The 10,926-nt window shown below is 38.5% G+C and overlaps 1 protein-coding gene across 2 annotated transcripts; it reads right to left on the reverse strand.

The window, feature by feature from the left end:
• Positions 1 to 517: 517 nt before the first annotated feature.
• prtfdc1a (phosphoribosyl transferase domain containing 1a) lies at positions 518 to 10,464 on the reverse strand. 2 transcript variants are annotated; one of them, XM_014005387.1, is made up of 10 exons: positions 10,365 to 10,464; positions 10,146 to 10,231; positions 9,524 to 9,630; positions 9,275 to 9,458; positions 7,771 to 7,836; positions 5,983 to 6,000; positions 5,357 to 5,439; positions 3,637 to 3,683; positions 1,766 to 1,842; positions 518 to 688 (listed from the first exon to the last, which is right to left on the reverse strand). In XM_014005387.1, the coding sequence occupies exons 2-10, from the start codon at positions 10,194 to 10,196 to the stop codon at positions 641 to 643; spliced, it is 681 nt and encodes a 226-aa protein (XP_013860841.1). In that variant the 5' UTR covers positions 10,197 to 10,231; positions 10,365 to 10,464; the 3' UTR covers positions 518 to 640. The 2 variants fall into 2 exon arrangements, with proteins under 2 accessions (XP_013860841.1, XP_013860842.1); XM_014005388.1 differs by having other exon boundaries at positions 10,361 to 10,451.
• Positions 10,465 to 10,926: the final 462 nt, after the last annotated feature.

Genomic DNA, 10,926 nt, shown 5'->3' on the forward strand with positions numbered 1-10,926 from the left:
CCAAAGAACATGAGTATGTTGCTTTGAATTTACTCAACTCAGTTATGTGGAACCAGGTAACATAACATGGTTAAGTAAATCCAACATTTCATTTTTAGAGTGCAACTGTACTGCCAAATCCTGGACATTTGTTGGCTCATCTAGTCTATAAAACATAAACGGAAATAACGTTTACTCATACAATGACTTTATAAGTTAAATTCACAAGTGTTTGGTTCTGAGTTGTTTTAAGGTGCATCTTGGAAAAGCCAAAACAAACAGGGAAGTGTGAAGATGCTGATCGGCCAAAGTGGTGTGTCCACTGTGTGTTTCCCACGAGACAGAGTGGACATCTTCTGAGGATGAGGATGTCAAGGTCCATAAGCTCTCTCCATATGTCCCCAACATCCTGTCTGTCATGATGGGCAGCTTCTCTTTTTATCCCTTTTTTTTTAAATCCACAACTGAATCTGTGTGTTCTGTCACTCATGGAAGCGAACCACTGTTTAATTAAAACAAAAACAATCCAAATGCATTCAATTCTTTTTATTTTCAAACACATTTAAATGTATTACATTTAAATAAATGAAAGCACCAAAAGGCAAAACAAAATGAGACCTTTTTGAAGGAAGGGAATTTGTAGTAAACAAGTATGTAATTTTCAAATCTTGTACTTCACTTTTCCAGTTTTGCTGATGACGCAGATGTGCTGAAAGCAGAAAAGATCAGGGGGAAAATTAGCAAATGAATGCAAAATTGATAGTTTTTTTTAACAGTTCTATAAATAGAAACATTTAATCTTTGCCCAAAGGGTGTTGTATATTGGACCCCATTTCAACAACAATGTGGCAAAACCTGGAATAATTTGAAAGCAGAAAACTTAATCTGTAAAGATACGAGCATTCATTAATCCAGCTGTAGGAGGCCTGAGGTTTCAACTCATTTTTCTTTTGTGGGATGAGAAGAGATAAGAGGCGAAGCTTGAACCCTGGCCGATAATGAGATTCAAAACCTCCACATTCCACGGACCAGCTAGTCCTTCAAGCTTTCACAATGAATCACCCCCRGATACCCCCCCTCCCCCCCATTTCAAAAAGGCATGACAGCCTCACTCCATCACACACACTGTACACGGCACTATGAGTACTGGGAGTGGTTAACACAAGTCAGAGGTGAAAATGAGGCCAAATGTCGGCGGATATTTAAAAAAAATGGCAACGTTCCCACAGGTTTGTGCCCATTTTAAATTGTACTAAAATACACTGGTAGGCGTGTGAGGAAAAACACAGAGAGGAGGAAGAGGATGGAAATTTTGAGGCAAAAAGGCTCAAGCCTTAATTAATTAATTAATTAATTAATTAATTTAAAATCAAAAAGGGCAATATTAATTTTGAATGTTAAAGTTTTTGACGGGGGGAAACTGTATGTGTGACTTAAAAAGAGGATGCCCCACCCAAAACTAAAGTTTTAATGCTCTTTGAGATCTGATTCGATTCAATTCGATTTGAACAGATCTTTGTAAAAAAAAAACAATTATAAAACAAACATTTGCTTTTCATCCTTTAGCACAGACTCGCACAAAAAGGCACAGAAAACGTCAGCTGCTTTTGCTTCCTGTTAAAGCTCCTCGGGCGAGCAGGTTACCTGTTGGGTGAGTTTAGGTTTCACAGAGGAGGAGAGCATCTCTTTGATTTACTGTGTTTACTCTGCCTCTTTCATCTCTTTCTCTAAAGCGCTTCAGAAAGGTCACGTGCCGTGCAGCAGTGACAGCAAACTCAGGACTCACATTCAGGTCACGGAAATATTCATTGTAGTCCAAGGCGTAGCCGACAACAAAGAGGTTGGGAATTTCAAATCCGACGTCTATCAAAGCAAACACAGATGTAGATGTAAGCGGTGTCGGGATCTGGGTGAAGTTCATCACACATGGATCTCAGGTAAACACTTTGTACTTTGCTCCAAAAAAGATAAACAAAATGTAAACTCAAATATCTCTAAAACATGTCAAAAGCTACGAACTAACATCTTAAAAAACTCAAGACATCAACATACACAAACGGGTTTACAAAATAAGGGCAATAGGGAAATAACAAATTTGTTCACTACAAGTGTGTACAAGAATGTTACAACTAATATAGCAAGTTAAAATGCACTCTTTAAGCCGGCGGTTCCCAAACTGGGGGGAGGGGGGGGGGCAGAGTCTAGAGCAGTGGTTCCCAAACTTTTTATCTTCTGACCCACAAAATATCCATGGCAAAAACTTGTGACCCCAAATATTACTGGTCTGAGTACACGGACTTTGTTAATAACCCTAAAAACACAGGCTTTTTGACAATCTAAACAGCTTGTACACAAATATAAATACTTATTTACACTTATTTTATGTTTTTGTAACAGTTATGGGGAAAATATTACATCAGCAATTATTTTATTACCCTTTAAACTGATTTCTGGAGATTATCCAAGGTGCTTCATGACTCATAATTGGGTCCCAAGCCCAACTTTGGGAACCAAAGTGCAGCTTTTGACCCACAAAATAACAGTAGCAGAGACCTGTGCCTCCAGATATTTTTGGATGATAAACATTTGTATCAGGTCAACCAAACATGGGCATAGTAACAATATTTTTATACTACATTTATCCATTTTAAATACACKAACCTCACTCCTTTGTAACAACTAAGGCAAAATGTCATTAATTCAGAAAATCTTTTCAGGACCCCACCTTGATGTTTCGGGACCCCAATTTGGGTCCCGACCCCAACTTTGGGAAACACTGGTCTAGAGCACAGACCGTGACCATGTCTGCTTAGAAGTTGTGAAAATATCAAATTATTGTTTGTATAAAAATCACCACAACAAATCCATTTCAATAATTAAAACTTTGTATAGCTGAGTTTTTCTTCTACCCCCTCTTTTTTTCCCCCAAATAAGTTTGTAAACATTCATTTTATCATTTTATTTTTTGAAAAAGAGAAAAAGGTTGAACGTGTCTTTGGAAGACAAGTAAAGAAGGATTGGGGGTGGGTCTTTGAGGAAAATAGGTTGGGAATCACTGCTTTTAAGCAATTTAAGTTGCAAAAACCCAAAATTCTATATAAAAAATGGCCTTAGGAAAAAAAAAGATTTTACGTTAAAAAAACTAACCCATTTAGCTCTGGATTTACTGAAAAACTGATTATATGTTAATCTAATGAGGTTAAAATCAGTGTTTTGCTATTTTTGTCAGGATCAATTTATGTATTTTCCTTTTTTTACTTGCACATGTCTATTTTTCATCTCCGTCTTAACTCAAAACGTTCAGACCATCAGAACATCCATAACATATTACATGTTTTAGAGTGCTGTCATTAACCCTGACTTCTCTTCCCTGTTGGAAACAGCAGATAGACTTTTCTAAGAAGAACGGTCAGCCTTATTCTGACTCCACACTGCCAGTAAGCAATTATTCATCTCATTTCAGCAAGATACCAAGATTCAAACTGGATTAATTTTCAGGTTGTAAAACATCTCTGTTGGTGAACAAATTCTTTCTAAGTACACTGTGATAAGGTCAATCAACATTCCAAGGAATGCAAAGATTAGTTAAACTAATTGATAAACATGCAATGCATGGTATGAGCATGATGAGTGACTGTAAAACAAGTAAATACTTACAGTCTGTTAAACTTTCAGCCGTATTAGAGACCCTCTTCACAAGCAAACTGAAACATATAAAATATGGTAAATACACACAAAATGTCAGGTAATACACTCTCTCAACTTGTAAAACTGAAAAGAAACATAAAAAACAGAGGCAGTTTTCACAGTCCTCATCAGAAATTCATGATCATGTGCTGTGATGTTTCTAAACTTTTTACAGCATCTCAGGGATCTCAGAGTGATAAAACTGGTGTGGCAAAAAGTGTGCTAAGTTCAGCAATATGATTGTGTTGGGCTAAAGAAAAGTAAGACCAGGAAAGGAATGCACAAGAGCTGAACAGGAGATCTACAGCATGCATACAACAGGACACTACAAAACGAAGTGGTGTAACATACAGGAATATCCAATTATTGAGCACAAGTACGCAACAATATACTTAAAAGAAAAAATCTATACAGTATGTTCTGATTATTGTCATAAGCTGCACTGGGCCATCATGCATCCAGTTAGGTTGTTTTTTGTTGTACAGTTATGCAAACTGTTCAGGGAATTTGTGAATATGCTGCACATTTTCTTCATAAAATAGTTGCTGTTTTCTCCTTTTTGAAATGCACAAAAAAATGCACAGACTATGAAATGAAGTCAAAGATGAAAATGCCAAGGTTATTTACAATTTTAACTTGTGAATTCCTTCTAAAAAACATATACATGAGTCTTCTGGTTCCTCTGTAATCAATCATTTATTTCCCACAATGACAGATCTCTTATTTCTTTGTTTTATGTTGTCTCTTTGTTGTTTGTACGAGTTTTATTATTCTTGTATACTCATTCACCAAAATCCTTTTAAAACAGAATAAAATGCATAGAAATAATAGGAGGGACCAAGACGACATCCTTGTGGAACCCCGGTAGTAATCACTATGGAACAACTTTACTGTCTGGATTTATCCTGGTACAAAACTGTACATACAGCTGCTAATGGAACTACACAGGTCAAGGTTAGTTTTTTTTGTTAATTACTAGAACAGATGGTGTGTTGAAAGCAGTATTGTCACCAAACATCATGACCTCATGTTTTTACCCTGTAGCTGCTTTAACACAGAACATCAGTAGATCAGTACGATCAATATGCAAACTATACAGGTTTAAAATCAGCTTTGTAGTCAGTTATAGGATAGATATTCTATCCATCTATTTTTTCTTTTAATTTTCTTTACCTTCTTTCTTTCAGGGTCACAGGGGTGTGTGAGGGACAGGGTACCCCCATCACAGGGCTACATAGAGACAAATAATCATCCACTCTCTCACTTCCACCTAGGGACAATTTAGAGTTACCACTGAGCCCAACAGTCATGTTTTTGGGTTGTGAGAGGAAACCCACACATCCACAGGACAGCTCAGACAACAACTGTGGCACCTGTGATCGAGCTTCATTGCTTTAATTGTAAACTCTGTTTTAGCCTCAATTTAAGAAAGTCTTCTACAACAAACAGCAGAAAAAAGCAACAATCACTGACAGCATCACAGCCAAAGTCTCTGCATTGCTGTCATGAATCCAGAAAGGAAGTAAACTTCCACAATGAGCCTTGTGTGCTGGGAGATGTTTATCTTGTCTCTGTGATCTTTGGGAGTGAATAGGAACATCCCACAGAAACAAGATAGCGACTGTGTACAACTGATTATCTTCTGCACTCAGTAGTTCACTCACGATGGGGAAACTCAAAAGCGTCTCACCCTGCAACCTTGACCATTTTGGGCTCAAAGGTTTCCACATGTTTCAGAAGGGCCTTCATGGTCTTTCCTGTGTCAACGATGGCCTGAGGGAAGGGAAGAGCAAAGGAAGCAGGAGCAACGAGGAGGGAGGAAACGAAGACATTTGAGAGCAGACTGATAAAAACACAGCATATATAAAGAAAGTTGGGTTTTTCTTTCCTTTACGTTTTCGATTACATGGAAACTTTTACACCCAAGCCTTCTGCATACGCATTGTTTCACATTTCACTTACATAAACAAGGCAAATTTCCAGTTTTTACAAGTATCAACAAAGGTTTTCTATTACATGACCTCAGAAGTGTACTTTTTACAAGGCTAAAGAAAAATGCAAGTGTAGGTTTAATTTTTAATTTGCATTTTGAGCATTTTAGGGCAAACAGAGTTACCCAAGGTGGCCGGAAATTAACACTTGGTCCGAGCCAAAAGCCAATGTCTGTCAATACTTATTGAAAGAATGCTATGTAGCAAAATAAACTTATAGAAATATGCTCCTAGAAATGTTTTTGTGCTGCATTGTTTTTGTGTTTTGACCCCTGAAGCCTTCACAACCAAAACACGTTTGCTTTTCAGTTAAAATGGCACTCACCTCAACAATGAGCACGCTCTTGGTTACATGTAAGAAAACAAAAAGACAAGAAGAAAATGAGCGAGGTCCCACTTTAGAATATTAGCACCATTTGAGGCAAAGTAAAAAATAGAGCATTGCATTTATTAGATACAATATCCATGGTAACAGCGTTGGCAGCATCCTCACACYGCCTTAATAAAAACACAGACAGTTCGTTCTCCTCTTCACACTAATGAACATCTGTTTGAGCAAAAGTCACCAGAGTGTTCAGCTGCTGCCCCCCCCCCCCCAACACCCCTCCCATGCTGTCGGGACTCAAATAAATTCCTTTGGCTGTGAGGACCTTTTGTGAGAGTGTCTATGGTTCAGGGAAAGTGATGGGAGAGAATGTGAGCACCACCTGAACACTGTTGCGTAACACCAGGAAACAATGAGCCGATTAGGACGAGCAAACAGACACAAAAACATACAGCCAGCCTGTTGTCCTGCCGGCTACAAACACACTGTCCTACCCGCTGGTCCACACGTGTGCACTGACATTTATTTTGAGCAAGAAAGAAATGGTTGTTTTTGATTTATCAGCTCTCACAAGCTGCTAGGTTACTTCTTGATTCTGTTGCGAATCTGCTGCCAAAGCGAAAGATTGCTGCAACAGAGCTGAGCCATGTGGGAACATATTGTTGAGGAATTCATTCACTTTGTCTTGGGTTCAGATAAGGATTTATAAGACACTGTTGTACTGTTTATTTGATCCATAACTGAGCTGAATTCAATTAAACCGAGCATCCATGGTGGCAAATTACACCCACTGAAAATAAACTATCTGATTGTTTTCAGCAGTTTTTGCTTATAGTGGAAATTAACCCGAAATGAAAATAAAAACACCATATTTGGAAAAGGCATTTGTTTTTGCTTTGGTTTGAGTCAAAGTAAGGATTTGGGACCTTTTCTCTAGGTTGTGCCATTAACAATTGAGTTGGACTGACTTAAACTGAAGATCTAACAACGCAAAAGTCATCTACTGTAATCAAATTCTATCATTTTTATTAGATTTTTCTCCTTTGAGCAATATGCCATTGTTTCTTTGTTAATGTTACTTTCTCTTACCACACCTGTCACCTGTTAATTTTCAGCACACACAGTTTCAGTCACTTTGAGATCAGTGTTATGACTCATTTAGTGAGTTTGCAGATGTTCAGAATATTTCCCAATTAAAAAAAAAAAAACTAACCAACTGGTCCAGTAAGTCAAAGTGACTGTGTAAAAAGAGTGGAGAACATGAAAGAGAAACTGCAGAGTGCTAATGAAGGTTTCCCTCCATTTCAGCTGACAGAAAAATGTATTCACTATTGTCAAAATGACAATGTCAGCTCTGTTTTTGTTTAGTTTTACACTTTTTGCACTCAGAAAATGCCTCTCAGCTAAAGTAGGTGCTGACAGCTCTGTTGGGAGAACTGGGCATGTTTGTGCTCACATTTAGCTGATAGCTGATGTAACATTTCTCAGGCAACAGTGTCGTGAGTGGCGTATGTGTGTTACCTCACGATGCCACAGTAACACTCAACAAATCTCTTCAGGACTGGAACCTAACTACAACTACCTTTTTTTTCCTTTTTTTTTTTTTTTTGGGGGGGGGGGGGGGGGGGGGGGGGGGGTGTTTGTGGTGTCTGATTCAGAGCCAGAAAGCACAGAATAAATCTGAACCTTCACACAGTTTAACAGCGCCCTCTTCAGGATGAGTTATTTCTGCTCAGAAACGTTTAAATTCCACACCTGAGAACAAAACATAAGGAATCCCACACCCACCTTTCCACGAAGAAAAGACAGATCACTGCTTCCAACGATGTGTAGGTCCTCCGTGGATTGGTCGTTCTGAGGAGGACAAAACAAGAAGACCACGTAAAGCTTTGAAGACGATATGAAATTTGGAATCGCTCAGCTGCAGATGCAAAAACAAAAACAGCACATTGATTCAAAATATCCAAAATAAATGTGTTTTTGTACGACGTCCTCGTGTATTTTATTTTTGACCATCTATTTAAATATTTTATAAATCTAAGGGCTGCCCAATGTACCAAAAATGTATCTTCATTGAAACATCAACACTGAAATAAAGAAATGAATGAAGATTTAATATGTCGAAAAGGGATTTATGGCCCTCCCTGTTAGGACATTAAAGGGGGTCATGAATCTTGCCTTTTCTCCAGTAAACCATAACAATGATGACATTAGATTTATAATAAGCAACAAAGTAAAAAAAACTTAATATGAAAAAAGTAATATGTTTTTTATTTTTAAAAAAATCTCTGGTCACAAAAATGCTCTAAATTTGGATAAACCAAACTGTAACATATTTTAACTAAGAAATCAGGGGAAAAAAAGAAGGAAAAGAAAATTATACTGTACATAGTGTCTTTTAATTTTTGTACGATGTTTTTATTTGAGCAAAAATAGTAAAAGTCTGACAGAAAGGTCAGGAGAAAGAATGTAAAAAACTGCGACCACAAGCGGAGAAACATAAATCAGGCAGTTTTAAAGGAGATCTTGTGCCAATACACCATATGACATAATGCAGGTGGTAAACTGCACAGTGACATCACTGTGGAATCCTCCTCCCCAGATATTTTACATTCCAGTTATTAGATCCTGTCATGAGCGGATTTTCTTGGCAGCACCAACTGCACTAATTAGGGGTCTCATTTTCATGCCTCAAGCTGATGTTGCTCCAGTTGTCCTGTGTGTTGAGTGTTCATTCCTCCTTGAAAAACAGCGACATCTGGTGGTCAAAGACGATCACAGAATCTGCATGTGGGGATGTGATTTTTCATGTTTTTGTTCATAAAGTAGTAAAACATCGGCAAACCGAYTGTACTTTAAAGAGGGGGTATTATGGAAAAATCAACTTTTTTAAATTTTATATCATGTTATAATGTCAGTCTATCACTAAAAACATGCTCAGAGTGTTGCTTTGACTCATTCATTCATGTTTGAGAAATCCTTGAATCTCCTTTGGGAGCCATGTGATGCTGCCCATACGCTGGCTGGTACAAAGCACCGCCTATTTATACAAAGCCCCACCCCCCACCCCGAAGCTTTGTTGTGAAGACCTGCTGAAGAGGGAGCGTTGGAAACGGTAGGAGGTTCTTAAAGAGAAAGAGGCCTGATTTAAGGTGTTCAGATACAAATAATATTGGATATATAGAGTGTATTAACCCCATCCCCCCCAAAACAGCAGTATAAACTCTAGAGTGCCCTAATATAGAACAAAAAAAAAAAAATAGAGAAAGCCCCTTTCGTGCACTTTACCTACCAGGTAGCTTTTCAAACGGATAAACTCCACCCTCGTCTCCAAGTACCGGTTGGAGCTGCGGCCCAGAGTCTTGATGAACTCCACCAGGTCTGAGCAGAACTTGTAACCCCCCTTCAGGACGCACAGCACCATCAACTTAGCATCCTCAATGTCGTCCATGATGTGGCTGGCGAGACGCTCCACCCTGCAGGACATGATCAGAACATTAAATCACACCGGAGGCCATGAAAAGGACGGTGTGCTTTGTACCTGTTCATGATGACCCCATGTGGGATATAAACGTTCTCGATGTCGTTGTGGTAGTGTTCAGGGTAGGTGAAGAGATCCAGACTATAGCCAGGCCAGCCATCTTTGATCTGGATTAAACACATTTGTTAGAAATGGAGGAAATGCAGACATTTGTTGATTTAGACTTTTTTCATGAGCTTGTGCTTGCCGGTTTAAACAAATAAAGTTGCAACATTTTTATGTATACAGCACCCACAACAATGAGCGATCTGTTTCCTTTTTTTTTTTTTTTTGCAGTCAGCAACTCCAGTGGAAAGACCTGTTCTTTTTTCATTCTTATCCTTATCTAGAAATTAAATGCAATTTTTTTTCAAAACCAGGACATAGGATTTTCTTTCTCTATTACTTAAAGACATGATTCATACTTTTTTGGTGCTTTATAGTTATTTTTTAAGGCCTGACTCTTTAGTCCTCAGCTTAAATAATTTTAAGCACAAACTACACAGAATACTTGTCCTTGAAAACAGGTAAAGAGCTGTTGATAACACCTCATTAAAGTGTCACAAAAATGTAGCTGTTTAAAAGAACAATATAAAAAAATATTGAGGCTGATTTGAAACTTCTGCACATTGTGTTCACCTACMACAATTCCTCTTTTCACTGCAGCATTCTCTGCTTTTTGAGGCGCTGCCATTGTAAAATCTGTCTCCTCCTGCWTCAAGGTTTTATCTTTAACGGAAAAAGACAAAAGTGTGTTAGTGTACCCCATGGAGAAAAGTTTAGAAAAACAAAACATGATGGAAATCTGCATTTGTTATAAACATTCAAAATCACATGACAATTTAGCAAAATTCTCACCTACCTTCTTGTCATGCAAACTAAAGAAGAGGGACGGTGGAGCAGAGGTCTTCAGAGAAGTTGTGGCCACATGGGATCATGCTCGAGTCATTTAGGTAAAAGGAAGTGTTGTTTTGGGTTTTGGTCTTGGGGACTTAAATGGATAATCAGCTTCATGTGATGCTACACACGGGCCATCATAAACCACTGCAGTGTGTGTGTGTGTGTGTGTGTCCTTGTTTTTCCTATATCGTGGGGCCCAGTTTTAAGGAAAACGCAGCCTCGTGGGGTCCGGGTGGTCCTTGGGTGCCCAAAGCCTGGGCCCCACAACTTCAGAGGCTGATTTTGGGTTGGGGGTTTGGGTTAAGGACCAAGGTGTGAATTGAGTTTAGGTTAGTTTTAGGGTCAGGAAGGTACCTGTGAGGTTAGCCTTAGGGTTTGTGGTCAGGGTTAGGATATAAAATTACCAAAAAATGAATGGAAGTCAATGGACGGGCCCCACAAGGATATAAAAACAAGTGTGTGTGTTTTGTTTGTGTGTGTGTGTGTGTGTGTGTGTGTGTGTGTGTGTGTGTGTGTGTGTGTGT

The sequence above is a fragment of the Austrofundulus limnaeus genome, unplaced genomic scaffold, assembly GCF_001266775.1.
Source record: "Austrofundulus limnaeus strain Quisiro unplaced genomic scaffold, Austrofundulus_limnaeus-1.0 Scaffold30, whole genome shotgun sequence".
Taxonomy (NCBI): domain Eukaryota; kingdom Metazoa; phylum Chordata; class Actinopteri; order Cyprinodontiformes; family Rivulidae; genus Austrofundulus; species Austrofundulus limnaeus.